Source organism: Fundulus heteroclitus, chromosome 13, assembly GCF_011125445.2.
Source record: "Fundulus heteroclitus isolate FHET01 chromosome 13, MU-UCD_Fhet_4.1, whole genome shotgun sequence".
In the NCBI taxonomy this organism is placed as follows: domain Eukaryota; kingdom Metazoa; phylum Chordata; class Actinopteri; order Cyprinodontiformes; family Fundulidae; genus Fundulus; species Fundulus heteroclitus.
In genome coordinates, this window is record NC_046373.1 from 2,156,173 (window position 1) to 2,171,801 (window position 15,629).

Here is a 15,629-nt window from a genome sequence, read left to right on the forward strand (position 1 = left end):
AATGGCAAACTCTCCATAAGAAGTCTGGCTCGCCTCCAGTTCTCCACTCCACAGTGATTCCATGTCAACAGCAGGCCAGTGAACAAAAAAGAAAAAGGGTGGGCGGATTAAAAATATCTCCAGATTTGCTGAGTGGAGTCTTTCCTCCGGCTTTCATCTGCTTTACCTGGGCAGACGGAGCAACAACAATGGCTCTAAATCCTCAGAGCTCCTTACAGGCCACCTCTGACTCTGCCTCAGACCTGCAGGTGCTTTGCTTTGGACAAAGCTTGACATCCATCTCGTCTCCGACTGATTTATCGCTTATGCTTGTTGTTTAAATCTGCCTTTTCCCAGTCAGCTACGGCGCCCTACTTCTGTCATCTCCTCAAGAATCGCATCCCTCAACAACTATTAACCTGATTGTTTGCTCTGTTTGTGCAACAGTAAAAATGCAGACGTCTTTATGCACCAAAGCTTGTTGTATGCATCAGTTTTAGCTTCTTATATGTATATTAAAGCATAAAAAATTTGCGCAAATGTTCTTGTATTTGTTGAGGCGGATGAAAGAGAGCTGCTGCAGAGACTCATAGTAATACTACACAGGTATGTGCTTATCAGTAATGGAAAAAAACGGTCGATATTTTCTTTCCTCTGAGTTGGACCTTTTCATTGATTCCAGCAGCCTCTCTTTTTCTCTCACTTGTTTGCCAGGTGAAGTGGCCATCCCAGCCAGTTCGGGACTAAGAGGTGATAAATGAGCAGTGGAGCAAAGGATAGGCAGTGGGCCCGGCCCGGAATAAGAGAGCAAAGAGCTCATGCGGAGCAGGAGAAGGAGAAGGCGGCTAACAGGGAGTGTGAGAGTGGATATAATGAGAATCGGGGGAGCTGGGTGGGGGGGGGCTGGCAGTGAAGGGGAGAAACACGAAAAAGGATGGTTGGAGATATATGAAAGGGAGAGAGAGAGAGTGTGTTGCAACGGAGTGATAGAAAATGAGGGTAAAGTCATAAATGAAAGAACAAAGGAGGATGAGGACAGGAGGCAGCAGGGGAGGGGTTGATGAAGGAGGAAGAAGGTGGAAAAATGGATGCCAGGGTGAGACGCTGTCCACACGGGTGTGAGGATCGAGACAGGAACAAAATGGATGCTTTTCTCCCGGCACAGGACAGGATTAAAATCCAGCCTAAACGCGTCTCGACCAGCGGAGCACTCAGGCGTGCGCTCATTATCTCTAATACGGGGAACCTCTGCCGACTTTAGTCTGGAGGTGTTTCTCTGACTGACTTTCAGAGTGAACTCAACTGGTTGTCGGGGTGCGGGCAGAACGGCTTAATTGAACAGGAAGCCCAGAAGAAGATAATGAAACCTTATCTTTGGTTAAGTAATTCTGACAAAGTCCTTAGTGCCTTTCTATAAATGTGTTGATGAGGTGCCAACGGAATAAAAGGGAAGGTCATTCTGGCTGAAGAATCTCTTAGGGTCCTCAGTAGTGCAAATTGTTAGGAGTTCTTTTGTAATACTATTCTTATGTTAGCGTTGGAGAGGTGAACTATTTTAACATTCTGCCAAAAACAGAGCTATTCATATTTATGGACAAGCCTAATAAGGGTGCAATTTAACACATTGAAAAAATTGCTGAAGTGCTTTGATAATGGGCTTTTAAAAAAAATGCCTCTTATTATTCCGTTACTGTGTGTTCCCCAAACAAACGTGGGTCCCCTCCCGGTCCTGTTAGTTCTAGTTCCAGTTATTTAACATAAAACGTTATTGTCTCAACTGTAGATCTGGGAAAGTAGTTATTTTTCTAGCAGCCATTTCCTGCTTTAGGAAGTTATCTGCCTTATTTTAATGGTATGTTCTCTTGTCTTTCCTATTTTGAAGGACAGCTAAGAGAAATTATTCTCTGTATCACCTAACACATACACCTGAGAAACAGAAACCCGTGGGTTACTAATTATACGGAATCTGATTTCAGCTATTTCTGTGTATTTCTGAGTAGAATTAAGGTCTGAACTATGACTGGGTCATTCTCACATATGCTATATTGCCAAAAGTGTTTGCCCCCCCCGGCTTCCATGCACTTAAAATTTAGGGAGATCTCGATTGGAGTGTTTTTATGGGAATTTCTGACCATTCTTCCTGAAAGGTCAGACCTCGTGGATCCATCCATGGCTACTTTTAATAACGGCCAAGGATATGTGATGCTGAAGGCCTGATTCTTCTGCTTTAAAGGTGCCATGACATCACTGTATAAACAATTTCATGCAGTTGATATTGCTGCATATGTAAATTCCCCAATGAATTTAATTTAATTTTGTCGTTTTGTCAGGTCAAATGTCCCTCCTTAGTAAAAGGGTTGGTTGCGGTAATGATATGCAGCTCTACCTAGTTGACTTCACTCTGATTGGCTACAACCATATTTGGAAAACCAATCAAACGAGCCCCCCCCCCCCCCCCCCCCCAGACCCCTTTCCCCCTCCATCCACCCCTCTCTTCTCAGCGCAACACTCCTTCACTTATTAATATTATGTTTTTTATGGCTGGCTGAAGTGTTTGTGTTGCAGGATGTCGGACAGGCGAATCCAAGTTGACCAAAGGCTTTAAAGTGGTTGCGCGATTCAACACAGTGGGACCGAAACATACAGCCACATCGACCGGGACCGCCGGGAACTCACTGTGGCTGCGCTTAAGCAGCTGGGAGGCACCAGCTAACTTCTGACATTCACATGGCCTAATCAGTGCACAACAGACCATATTATACCCCCAGAACCTCAGTAAAATTACATTTGTTGTCATGGCCCCTTTAAGACCCCGGGAACCTAGCTTAAACATTGGGGGAATTTATAAAAATTAGGGTAGTTTAAATCCAAATCTGGTGGCTGTTACCAGTGAACTGAAAATGAGTTGTCATTAGGTCTTTTAACAGAAGAATAAACTAAAACATGTGGCCCAATAAACACAGAAGCAATTCACCAGCATTCTAGATTTTTCTGTGAGATTGTGCTCCTACGATAATGAATGAATGTATTTTTAGGGTTTTAAAACCATTTGCCATTAAAAGGCTGACACTGTGTATTGGACCATCAATAAGGTTTTAATCTAGCTGTCTTTCTGTTTTGGGGTTTAAATTTATGGATCATCGGCAGTAGAGTCACCCTTGCACTGGATGGATTCTTGTTCTGTCAAACTTCTGTCCTACTTAATGTAGTATTCCCCTTCTGAGTGTGGAAATGGGACTCAGTGAGCCTTGCGCTCAGTGACAAATCTAGCTCCAGGATAGAACCCACCACTGAGCGTGCCTCCTTTGGCCTTCACTTCCTGGCATCACTGTTGGTCTTCGGCCAAACCACACGGGAAATGCGGCCAGATTCTGCATTGCATTAGGGGATAATGCCCCATCCATATTCCCTGCTCGTCCCGCTGCAGACTACAAACGGCATATGGTGCTGAATATGCAGTGACGAACAACGAAGGCTCGATGTGATCCCGAACCCTGCTGCAACGTCTTTCTAAAAGTTGGCTAGGCGCGCAGGCCTGGTCATTTTTCAGTCAGAAGTGACGATAACTCAGAAGTGGGTGAGAGTCTCCTTGTCAATCCTTGAACTCTCCATGAATCATAGCGATACACACTCATCACAGCGCTGGCAAAAAAAATAGGCGGGGGTAATAAGCCCGTCAAGGCCTGAAACGCTGAACTAATGAGGGAGTTTAAAGTTCCAGTTACTGGGGCGAAAGAACAGTTGCATCATTTAACTGATGGTGACGAGAGAGATAGAAGTTGGAGACAACACTCGTCATGCAATACTTGTGACCCAGGGATAAAACTCATACCGCAATCAAGGCTGGGACTGTTGAGGGTTCGAGCAATCACAGTAAGAGGAGCACCAAACGGCAATGTGCTTATAAGAGCGACACCAACACAGAGAGACGAGGAGAGAGATGAGCAGCTCCACAGAGAGCGGGAACAAAGACAGACAGGAAATAATGCAGATGGACAGAGAGGAAACATGAGCGCTATAGTTGTGTGCTGACTAATACCTGGACTAGCTGATCATGAGTTCCCACACCTTTGAGCCGTTGTCCAGATGGTAAATCGACATTCACGTTTGATAATTAACATCCAGGATTCCATGCTACCAATGAGGAGTAAAAAAGAAACAACAACATATGAATTAGACAGCTCTCGTCAAGAGTCCGCTGTACATCGGCAGGAAAGAAGGCTACAGTCCGGGTTTTGGATGCAACAAAATCAGTTTTTCTGTCTGCTGCAACCAATTTGGCTGCTTGGAGCCTTTGCTCTTGCAAGTTTGTAGGGCTCTCCATTGTGTCGACAAGATTCCTTTAGTGGTTTAATCTGTTCTTCAATGGGTTTTTTTTTCTGAGAATGGCTTTCTGTTGGTCTCAGGGTCTGGAAAAAACACAGTTATTGACTTAAGCACAGTTCAGAAATTCTTAAAAACACCATGAGCATTAGTCCTAAATATTACAAAATATCACAATTATTTTATAAGCGAGCATTTGCTGAAACCCCATCACCGCTAATGCCCTTATTTGTTCATCTTTAGGCACGGTTTTCCCCACACAGCATATCAGGTGTATTGGGAAAATTCAACCTTGTTCAGGGGTTTGCAAGACACACATTACTCAAGAGCAGTTACAATTGTTAAATAAATCTAATGTTACCATGAGTATGTCCAAATTCAACACTAAATCATATTTCAATGACTATTTCACTGACATCAAGATTATTGAGCTCTTAGGAAGAATAGAATTCTTCATACCGCACTGCAAAAAGGGAACTAAAAGTAAGTAAACACTCGTCATGCAATACTTTTCTGATGAAAATCAACAAGAGGGATCATATTTCTCCATTTTTAGCCTCCCTTCATTGGCTTCCTGTTGAATCAAGAGTTTAAAATTCTCCTTCACATGTATAAAGCCCTTAATAATCAAACTCCATCATATATCAGAGCTCTGATTACCCCCGTATGTTCCTAACAGAGCACTTCGCTCTCAGACTGCAGGTCTGCTGGTGGTTCCTAGAGTCTCTAAAAGTAGAATGGGAGGCAGATCCTTTAGCTATCAGGCTCCTCTCCTGTGGAACAAACTCCCATTTTGGTCCGTGAGGCAGACACCCTGTCTACTTTTAAGACTAGGCTTAAAAGTAGACAGGGTCTACTTTTTGATTCCTTTTTGACAAAGCTTATAGTTAGAGTGGCTTAGGTTATCCTGAGCTATCTCTGTAGTTATGCTGCTATAGGCTTAGGTTGCTGGAGGACATCAGGGCCTATTTTTCCTCACTCTGCTGAGTTCTACTGTTCTCCAATTTGAATTGTTTCTTGTCATTTAAACCTTTAACTTTTTGTTCTATCTCTTTTTTCTCTTTATAGTAGGTACACGTGGTCTGGAGTTCTGTTAGCTGAGACACCACCCAAATGGGCAGATCATCCCCCATTACCCTCTAACATAGAAAGGATTCCTGAATCAATGTGTGCTTCTGTGATTTTTGTGTCTCTGCTCTGTCTTCTCTAACCCTCAGTCGGTCGAGGCAGATAAGCCTGGTTCTGCTGGAGGTTTTCCTTCCCGTTGAAGGGGAGTTTTCCTCTCTACTGTCGCTTCATGCATTCTCAGTATGAGGAATTGCTGCAAATCCATCGACAATGCAGACGACTGTCCACTGTGGCTCTACGCTCTTTCAGGAGGAGTGAATGATGCTTGTAAAAGATTTGATGCAATCTGCTGGTTTTCTTTAGATAGGAAACTTTTTGATCAATCTGTATAATTTGATTGCATTTGACTTTGTAAAGTGCCTTGAGATGGATAATTGGTCTGCAAACAAGGAAGGGGATACAAACACAGAGCAGAAGCACTGAATGTTCATAGTGATGCAATTGAAAGCATAGTTTACAGCTTAAACATTAAAGAAATAGTAGCTATATGACCTGGTGGCAGAAAAAGGGAGATGTAGACCACTAAGCTTAAAAAAATGTCGCCTCAAAATTTCCCCCAGATGTATAAACTAGTCAAATAATAGTAATAATAATAATAATAATAATAATAATAATAATACAATTTTTATTTCTGAACCTAATTATAAAGTGGTTCTCATACCTAAGAATCATTAACAATGTCCCTTTTCTTGTGTTTCACAAAGGAATAAAGGCTTGATTAATCTCAAAGGGTGTTTCAAATAAAATCTGCTCAGTGTAGAATTGTCCAGTTCATGTTGGATCAGTCTAAGTCTTAGAGATTTCATACTAACAATGAGCAAATGCAGTCCTTTTTTCGAGCTTCTCTCCTTTCAGGGGTCATCACTGCGAGTCATCTGTCTCTATCTTCTATCGTTTTCTCTCACACCAACTACCTTCATGTCCTCTTTCACTACATTTAAACAAATCTCCTCTATGGTCGTCCTCAAGGTCTCGTGCTGGGTAGTTCCATCCTCAGCATCCTTCTACCGATGTACTCACTATCTCTCCTCTGTACATGTCCAAACTATCTCAGGCTGGCCTCTCTGGCTTTATCTCCAGTACATCTTTGTGAAAGAGGCTATTAATGTCACGATTTGGGTTTTGTCTTGGTTTATGTTATCAGATTTATTAGTTAAGTTTCTGCTTTTGGGGTCTTGTTTGGTTTTGATTTAGACATGTTGTTCTGTTTAGGTTACCTGTTTTCCACCTGTCACTTTATCAGCTCTGTTTGGTCTCCCCTCAGCAATCTGTCAGCTTTCTTGCCTTGATTAGATCCACCTGCTCACTTATAATTAGTCTTCACTCCTGTTCACCTGCTCACTCCCCTATATAGTCCTGCCACAAACCTCTGCAATCTGCCAGATCATTAACGAGCCACGGTGAGTTTTGTTCCAGCGTTCCTTTCTTGTTTGACCTGTTGATGCAAACCCGATTGCTTTTGATTCTGAGCCAGCCTGTTCCCTGATCTGTTTTTCCTGCCCTGTCTGACTGATTTACCGGTTTACCGACTTGATTCTGTCCCATGGTTATCCGAGCTTGCTTTTGCCCTGTCTGTACCTCTGCCTATTTTGGACTGCCTTTTGTGCACCGGATTTTGGACTGCCCTTTTGACTATTGAGCCCGCCTGTCCCTGTTTCATTATTAAAATCCTGTTTTTTTTGCCTATACCTCGCTTGTTTGGTTTGAATACTGGGTTTGCCTGATTCTAGTTCTTAACAGAATGATCTGGCCTTCTAAAACCTATCGCCAAACAAGCTTGTAGAGTTTTTTTTTTTTTTCCTCCCCTTATATTTTTTGCTTTTTATCCCCTCCACAAGCTATGGCTTTGGAGGGTTCCAGATTGGCGTTCTGTGCCCCTGGTGTCGGTCCCAGACGCCATCTCTCCAGCAGCCGCAGCAGCAGTAACTCGCTGCCTGCTCGGAGCCTACGATTGGGAGGGCTTTTTGTCACTAATTCAGGTTCTGCTCAGAATAGAAGGGATCACTCACCCAGCGACACCGCTGTCGGCTCTGCCCATGGGTTTTATCCTGACCCAACTTTGTTTATGGAGGTCGAAGCGGAGGTAGTGCGGGATCTTCGCCCGGATCTTTTTCTCTCTCTCCCTCCAGAAGAGGAGATGCAGGGTACGCTGTGGGCTCCGCCGATCCCGGCTCTACCGAAGGAGTTAAACCTCCAGCAAGTCCTGCCGTCCCGCCGTCGGAGGAGGGGACGGAAACCTGTGGGTCGCTCCTTCACCTGTTCTGTTCGGCCGACAGGCGAGCCAGTACCGCGCCCGTCCGTTGCCACTTCCTGCCCAGTGGATCGGAGTCCGGTGCTCCCCAGAGCTGAGCAGCCCACAGCGCCTCCTGATGGCGCCCGTGATGCTGAGGATCTGGCTCTGGAGGAACAGATAAGAACTTTTGCCCCTATTATTAAACACCTTAGGGAGGCTCTTTTCAGCCAGTATTCAGAGGAGCTGGAGGCTAAATTAAAGGAGGTCGAGGGGCACTATAGAGCGGCTCTCCAGGGTTTCTATAGTGGACTCGATCCTGTCCCCAAGGGTCCAGCCGACGTCTCGGCACCTGCACCTGTCCCAGAGGACCCGCCCTCTACCTCAGCTCCAGTGCCGGCTTCCGGCAGCTTTAAAGCAGCACAGTCTGCGCAGCCGGCCCGAGACGCTGCAACCCCGGAGGGTCCGCAGCCGGCCCGAGACGCTGCAACCCCGGAGGGTCCGCAGCCGGCCCGAGACGCTGCAACCCCGGAGGGTCCGCAGTCGGCCCGAGACGCTGCAACCCAGGAGGGTCCGCAGCCGGCCCGAGACGCTGCAACCCAGGAGGGTCCGCAGCCGGCCCGAGACGCTGCAACCCAGGAGGGTCCGCAGCCGGCCCGAGACGCTGCAACCCAGGAGGGTCCGCAGCCGGCCCGCGACGTGGGAACCCAGGAGGGTCCGCCGCCAGTCTGCGACGTGGGAACCCAGGAGGGTCCGCCGCCAGTCTGCGACGTGTGAACCCAGGAGGGTCTACCACTGGTCCACGATGAGGGGGTTGAGACGAGCCCTCTTTCAGGCCGCAACTCGGGGGCTCATCGGGACACTGGGCGTCGTGGCCCTCGCTCAGACGACAAGCGGCGCCGTGGCCCTCGCCCAGACGACAAGCGGCGCCGTGGCCCTCGCCCAGACGACAAGCGGCGCCGTGGCCCTCGCCCAGACGACAAGCGGCGTTGCGGCACTCATCCAAACGACAAGCTCCGTCGGGGGTCTCGCCGAGAAGACAAGCACCCAGAGCCCCATGGAGACTTAGAGGTCCCTGGACCTCTTCTGAAGCTCTTAACCCCTCACCTTTGGCTAGACAGCCAATTTCCCAAGTGGATGACCAGGCTCTCTTTGTCGGATGTTCTGGAGGGGTTACTGCTGAGGTTCTGGGTGTTAAAGGGTCTGGGAGCATCTGAAGTCTGTAGCCCGGGGCCGTCTGAACCTGAAGCCTGTAGCCAGGGCCCGTCTGAACCTGAAGCCTGTAGCCAGGGCCCGTCTGAACCTGAAGCCTGTAGCCAGGGCCCGTCTGAACCTGAAGCCTGTAGCCAGGGCCCGTCTGAACCTGAAGCCTGTAGCCAGGGCCCGTCTGAACCTGAAGCCTGTAGCCAGGCTCCTCCTGAACTCTTTAGCCAGGCGTCTCTTCTAGCTCTTAGTCCGGCGCTGTCTCCAGCCTTTAGTCCGGCGCCAGGTTCTGTTCTCTCTCTCTCCAGGCGTCGGTTCCTGAGGGTCCTGTTCTGCCGACGGCCTCCGAGGTTGCTGCTCCGTCACCGGTCTCCAAGAGACATGCTCTGCCGCCGGCCTCCGAGGTTGCTGCTCCGCCGCCGGTCTCCAAGAGACATGCTCCGCCGCCGGCCTATGAGAGACCTGCTCCGCCACCAGCCACCGGACATCTTTGCTAATCGGGGCCGTCCTACAGGACACCCGCCGGATTACCTGTCTCACAGGGGACGTCCGCCAGAGAACCTGACACGCCTAGGACGTCCGCCGGAGAACCTGAAACGCATAGGACGTCCGCCGGAGAACCTGACACGCCTAGGAGGTCCGCCGGAGAACCTGACACGCCTAGGACGTCCGCCGGAGAACCTGACACGCCTAGGACGTCCGCCGGAGAACCTGACACGCCTAGGACGTCCGCCGGAGAACCTGACACGCCTAGGACGTCCGCCGGAGAACCCGACATGTCGAGGCCGTCCTCCTGGACGCCCGCCTGAGAACCCGACTCGTTGAAGCCGTCCTCCTGGACGCCCGCCTGAGAACCCGACTCGTCGAGGCCGTCCTCCTGGACGCCCGCCGGAGAACCCGACTCGTCGAGGCCGTCCTCCTGGACGCCCGCCTGAGAACCCGACTCGTCGAGGCCGTCCTCCTGGACGCCCGCCGGAGAACCCGACTCGTCGAGGCCGTCCCTCCTGGACGCCCGCCGGAGAACCCGACTCGTCGAGGCCGTCCTCCTGGACGCCCGCCGGAGAACCCGACTCGTCGAGGCCGTCCTTCTGGACGCCCGCCGGAGAACCCGACTCGTCGAGGCCGTCCTTCTGGACGCCCGCCGGAGATCTTGACTTGTCAGGATCATCCTCCGGGATACCCGTCAGACTTTATTTATGTTATTTTAGTTCGCCCTGTCGGGTTGTTTTTGGTTTGGACAGTGTTTCTTTTTCCTGTTTCTGGCCCTCCATCCTCTACCTCCCTCCACCCACCCGGGCTAGTCTGTTTTGTTTCTGAGGCCGTCTGGAATCCGGTCTTGAGGAGGGGGTTCTGTCACGATTTGGGTTTTGTCTTGGTTTATGTTATCAGATTTATTAGTTAAGTTTCTGCTTTTGGGGTCTTGTTTGGTTTTGATTTAGACATGTTGTTCTGTTTAGGTTACCTGTTTTCCACCTGTCACTTTATCAGCTCTGTTTGGTCTCCCCTCAGCAATCTGTCAGCTTTCTTGCCTTGATTAGATCCACCTGCTCACTTATAATTAGTCTTCACTCCTGTTCACCTGCTCACTCCCCTATATAGTCCTGCCACAAACCTCTGCAATCTGCCAGATCATTAACGAGCCACGGTGAGTTTTGTTCCAGCGTTCCTTTCTTGTTTGACCTGTTGATGCAAACCCGATTGCTTTTGATTCTGAGCCAGCCTGTTCCCTGATCTGTTTTTCCTGCCCTGTCTGACTGATTTACCGGTTTACCGACTTGATTCTGTCCCATGGTTATCCGAGCTTGCTTTTGCCCTGTCTGTACCTCTGCCTATTTTGGACTGCCTTTTGTGTACCGGATTTTGGACTGCCCTTTTGACTATTGAGCCCGCCTGTCCCTGTTTCATTATTAAAATCCTGTTTTTTTTTGCCTATACCTCGCTTGTTTGGTTTGAATACTGGGTTTGCCTGATTCTAGTTCTTAACAATTAATGTACATCTAAATCCTTGACTAGACTTCTTTCATATATTAACAAACATACAGAAAGCATAAAATCACAGTGCTTAATTGTTTCTATTCATAATAAGAAATAAACTAGGTAAATCCTTGGGGGTTTCCGATATAAAGTAATTCTGTCCAACTTTTCTAAAGCTACAAGTAGAACAACTTCTTTTGTTTCATTCATCTCCCTTGTTCTTACAAATGAACACCAGCACACTTCTCCATTCCTCAGGCATCTTCTGACTCTCTGACATCTGATTTATCAGCCAAGTTTAAAACTCAACTACCGTCACTCCACTTGCAAACATCCACAGGTATATCACCAGGACCACCTGCCATTCCACACTTCAGCCTTCTCAATTCCTACCTTACTTTGTGCTTATTACCGGATTTTTGGGCTATAACTCATTATAATACAAGTCGCATTAGTCGAAAAATGTGTCATAAAGAGGAAAAAACATATATAAGGACTATATACACAGGACTATAAGTCGCACAACACTATACGCATTTATTTAGACATTTATTTCACACAACCCAAGAATAAAAACTGACCTTTAAACTGGATAAATAATGTATTAAATTACACAGCTGCATCCACAGTCGTCTGAATTACGTGGAACATACCTGAGAGGATGACTGGGGTAAATTAGCAACTCCAACTAGCAAGGTTTTATCCAGCAGCATTTCAGCATAACGGTCCATTACGCTGAAAGTTGTCAACATTACACCTAAATTAGACCGTTAGCATAACAGTGCTACGTACTAAGCTAACGGTGCGACAAATGTTTGACAGCAACATAAAGCTTGTGTGCATCAACAAAGTTGTAAACCACCCCAACAACAGACATTTAAGCTAGCGTTAGCTGGTATTAGCTCCACGGACAGCCCATTAATGGGGTTTTGTCACAGTCTGAGTTCAACATACAACAAAATACAAACATGTGTTCAGTCTTTGTTGAAAACATTTATGTTACATTTAATTGTTAGGTGGTACAGGAGCAGCATATAGTTTTGACCTAGAACGTCCTCTTGCGGCTATTGATGGTAATGTTTGTATGATTTACCATTTAAAACTGATATACAAGTCACACCTGACTTAATCCAAAAAATACTGTAATCTTTGCTACTTCAGGATCCAAAATAGTCGCTTCTTCTGTTCTTTGTTCTCATGGAAGTACTCTTTCCATCTTTCTATCACACTTGTTACACCCGTCAGGGTGGGGGTGGGGTTGCTTTTTATACAAAATCCATAGTTTACAGTCCAAACAAAACAAGTTCCCTTTTTGCAGTCACACAGATACATAACACAGGCAATATTAAAGGTCTCGCTGGCATATTAGTTACTTTTGTTCAGGTAATCCACTGCACTTACTTTTTGATTAACAGGATTTTAGGTTCCTCGTGCCTTTTCAGTATGTAATCTGAAAGAGCTTATGGATCTTGTTTTAACAGCAAACAAGCTGCAAACTCATCAGAAAAATCGCTTTGTTATAATCCTTTTTTTTGTTCCTAAGCGGCCTATGCATCTTCCTTTTTCTTCCACTTGTCTACTATCCTAATTTATTATGCCCACTTAAAAAGTATGTATGAATGTTTGGCTATTTGAAAGCAACATTTAGCGAAATTAGTGTTTTTTCACACAGTCTTCTATCCAACTTAAAATTTGTTTTCTTTATACTGTTTTTGTGGACACATTGGTCAAGCTGTTTTTGAAATGACTATCGGTGTCCCCGACTATACTCACTTTTGTTTCTTCTTGTTGGTGTCCTGTCTGTGATTTTATGTCTGACGCTCTCAAAGAAAGCTGGATGTTCACTATCTACATGACCTGTTTTTCAAAAATCCTGTCTTGGTTTTGTGTGCCAGGCTTGCAAAACTATACAACAGGTTGTGCACAGTATTTTGCCAATCTAACAAATCTGAGTTTATTAAACATTTTTTAAACTTTAAAATTATGTTTTGTGATAAAGAAGGCTCTATTGGCTACTCCAGATCATATCCTTGTATAACAGTAATTTTTGAAGGGAGGGTGTCAGCAAATGGTCAGCTTGGTCAAAGAAAAACAATAAAGATGGCAAAAATTCTATGAGGAAACATATAAAAGCAAAGCGAAGTCGTGACACTTCAGCTTTTACCAGACAGCCTGCGGTACGAGTTCCTCACCCGTCCTGAGGTCTTAGGTTGGTTATTGCAGAAGGCGACAGAAGGTTGGTCCTAGACATTGCTGCGCAGCAACCCCCCTTGTGGGTGCTCAGGTGTACTGCACTCTGAGGAGTTCTTGGCTTTGTCCTTGTTGTTGTTGGGCTCGTTGTCTTTGATAATGTCATACTGACGACAAAACAAGGCGATCACCCCTGAAAGACAACAAGATAATGCTGGTTTAGTAACTGCCATAATGTCAAGAAATCCATTAATAAAATCTGACCGTTTCTCAATATGCGTGCTTGAGTGTTCTCGTGTTCTTGTGACACGTCAGCAGCCTCAGCCCAAGAACACCAGACCGTGAACGGACCAAATCCCCGGATGTTGTTCTCGCCCCGCCCTCTTTACCGAGCATGCATCAGAGCAGACTTGACAGTTCTTCAGACTGACCGCTTTCCCAGAATGCAGGAGGTGAAATGCAGGTCACGAGTACGCTTCTGTTCCAATACATAGATCTACGTTCTGAGTGCTCCCGTTCCCCCCAAGTCCGTACTTCCTGTGTTCTTGCCAAGAACGGACTTGACGAGAACGTGAGTCTGTACTCGCGTTCTTGTGAATTAAGAAACGGCCTTTATTGTGTCCAGAGAAATACAGGAAACAACCAAAGGTTGCATAATCTTCAAGCGTGTGGACATTAAAGGCATATTTCCAATTTTCTATTAATGTTCTCTTAAGAGGTTATGACCAGTCAATAATTAATGTTTCATATGGAAAGCTAATTGTTGCGTTGTCCAGACTAATATGGTATTTAATGGAAGAAGTAGCTACATATTTATATCCTAGAAACAGCCTATTGCTCCTAGGGTGGTAATATTTTAGAAGCAATTGCTGTAAAGGGGTTGACAAGCCTGTTTGCATATTTTTTCACGCATGTGGACAAGAGAAAATCCATATTGCAGCAAAACTGTAGCATCAGAACAGAAGTAAAAGGCAAAAAAAAAAAAAGCACTACAACCTCACAATTCAAATGATGACCTTATCCATAATGTAAACCTCTGACTGTGTTATCTGCCTCTGAATTTACTGTTTTTCTTCCTTGACACACACGGCAGCATTCTAGTCAACACCACCTACAGGGTAGATAGATATGCTCTCCTGACATGTCAATAAAGGCGACAAAAATGAAGTAAGACGGAGACATGAACGGTGCCCGACGAGCGCTGTTCATGGTGGGGTGAATTTGACACTGAGACAGCCGATTGCAGCCTGTGTTGAGTCACCGACATTAAAAACACGCCACAGGAGCCATAGACGCCGGAGCAGATAGAGAGCAAGCTTGCAGAAGTGAGAAAGGGAATAATTCATGATGGTGGAGGAGTGCACAATGGGATGAATCCAAGCCCAAACAGGCTTCTGGATTTCTGCTTATGTCAGCCTCTGCTGATCTAATCATTGCAGTACCAAGGGGCAAGATGGGATATCTCCCTGTGATATCCCCCAGCATGCCCCACAGGCCCAATTAAGAGCCGAGAAACACAATTCGCCTCCTTGGCTTTAAGTTTTTTTTGTATTTTTTTTTTCCCCCATCCTGTGCTTTTCAGTTTTTTTCTCCACCACTTTTTCTCTTTGAAACTTCCTTTATTTTTCTCTTATCATCTCAGGATTTTTTCTTGGCAGTAATTGGAGGGAGGACAGCCCCTGTAAACTCCTCCCTGGATTGTATAGACCATATAGGGTATTCAGGCCATGTTTGTGTCTTATTCTACTCGTTAAGCAACCATGCAAGACTTGGTGCGCAGCATTAAAGAGAGGCACCTTAGTGTCTATCCATCTTGCAGATTAAATATAACATATTTAAGCTTTATATGGATATGGAATAACTAGCTTTGATTGAATAATAGACAACCAGCATTTTTGTGGCGGGAGAGTGCTAAGCTTTTAAAAGTGTTTTTTTTTTTCTTTTGAAATTCACTCGTATCAGTTGAAATTCATCTAAGGCTCATATTTTCTGTTGACTTTAATTATAATGGATTTTGAATCACTGGTGTCTGTTTACAACCGTCTGTGGGGAAAGTGGAAGCAGATTTTAGAAAGTAATATATTTTAGGGCTTTAAACGCTTTATGGTCTGAGGCGCAGTCAAAAACATTTACAATCCTTGCCAGCTTTCTAAGAAAGCAGCAACTGCTGCTTGTGTGAGTGTGTGTGGTTTTAATGCTCCTCTGGGAAACATCCTCTGTAGTTCGTTGCTAAACGAAAATCCAACTTCTAACTTAATTGATTTCTCTTTCATTAAAAAACACCAAACTGTTTTGAGATTCATAGCCTCTAAACAAACACACAGCATTTCAATGAATGAACAAAGCTGTCCGACTCTTTTAGAAAACGAATCTATACATTAATAGCCTCTTTCACAAAGCATTTCTGTTAGAAAGCCGCACAGATGAGCTGCCTCTGAGCTTCATCAGCCCATTCATAAATCCTAAACTGAGAGGAGGATATCCTGCACAGCTGTGAGCTTTCAGAAAAGGAGCTGGAAGTGCAGGACCACGTGTGCACACTACGTGTGGTGTTGCATCATCCCCTGGAAGGCAGGCTTGCACCTAATGAAGTCAGCTGCAG

The 15,629-nt window shown here is 45.8% G+C and overlaps 1 protein-coding gene across 1 annotated transcript in view; it reads right to left on the bottom strand.

The window, feature by feature from the left end:
- Positions 1-2,461: 2,461 nt before the first annotated feature.
- Positions 2,462-15,629, bottom strand: part of fndc5b (fibronectin type III domain containing 5b) — a 32,265-nt gene continuing 19,097 nt past the window's right edge. The window contains exons 5-6 of the mRNA XM_012870920.3: positions 13,030-13,220; positions 2,462-4,388 (exon numbers count right to left, since the gene is read on the bottom strand). Of these exons, the coding sequence (XP_012726374.2) occupies positions 13,081-13,220 (140 nt within the window). The 3' untranslated portion in view covers positions 2,462-4,388; positions 13,030-13,080. The remainder of the gene's footprint in view (positions 4,389-13,029; positions 13,221-15,629) is intronic.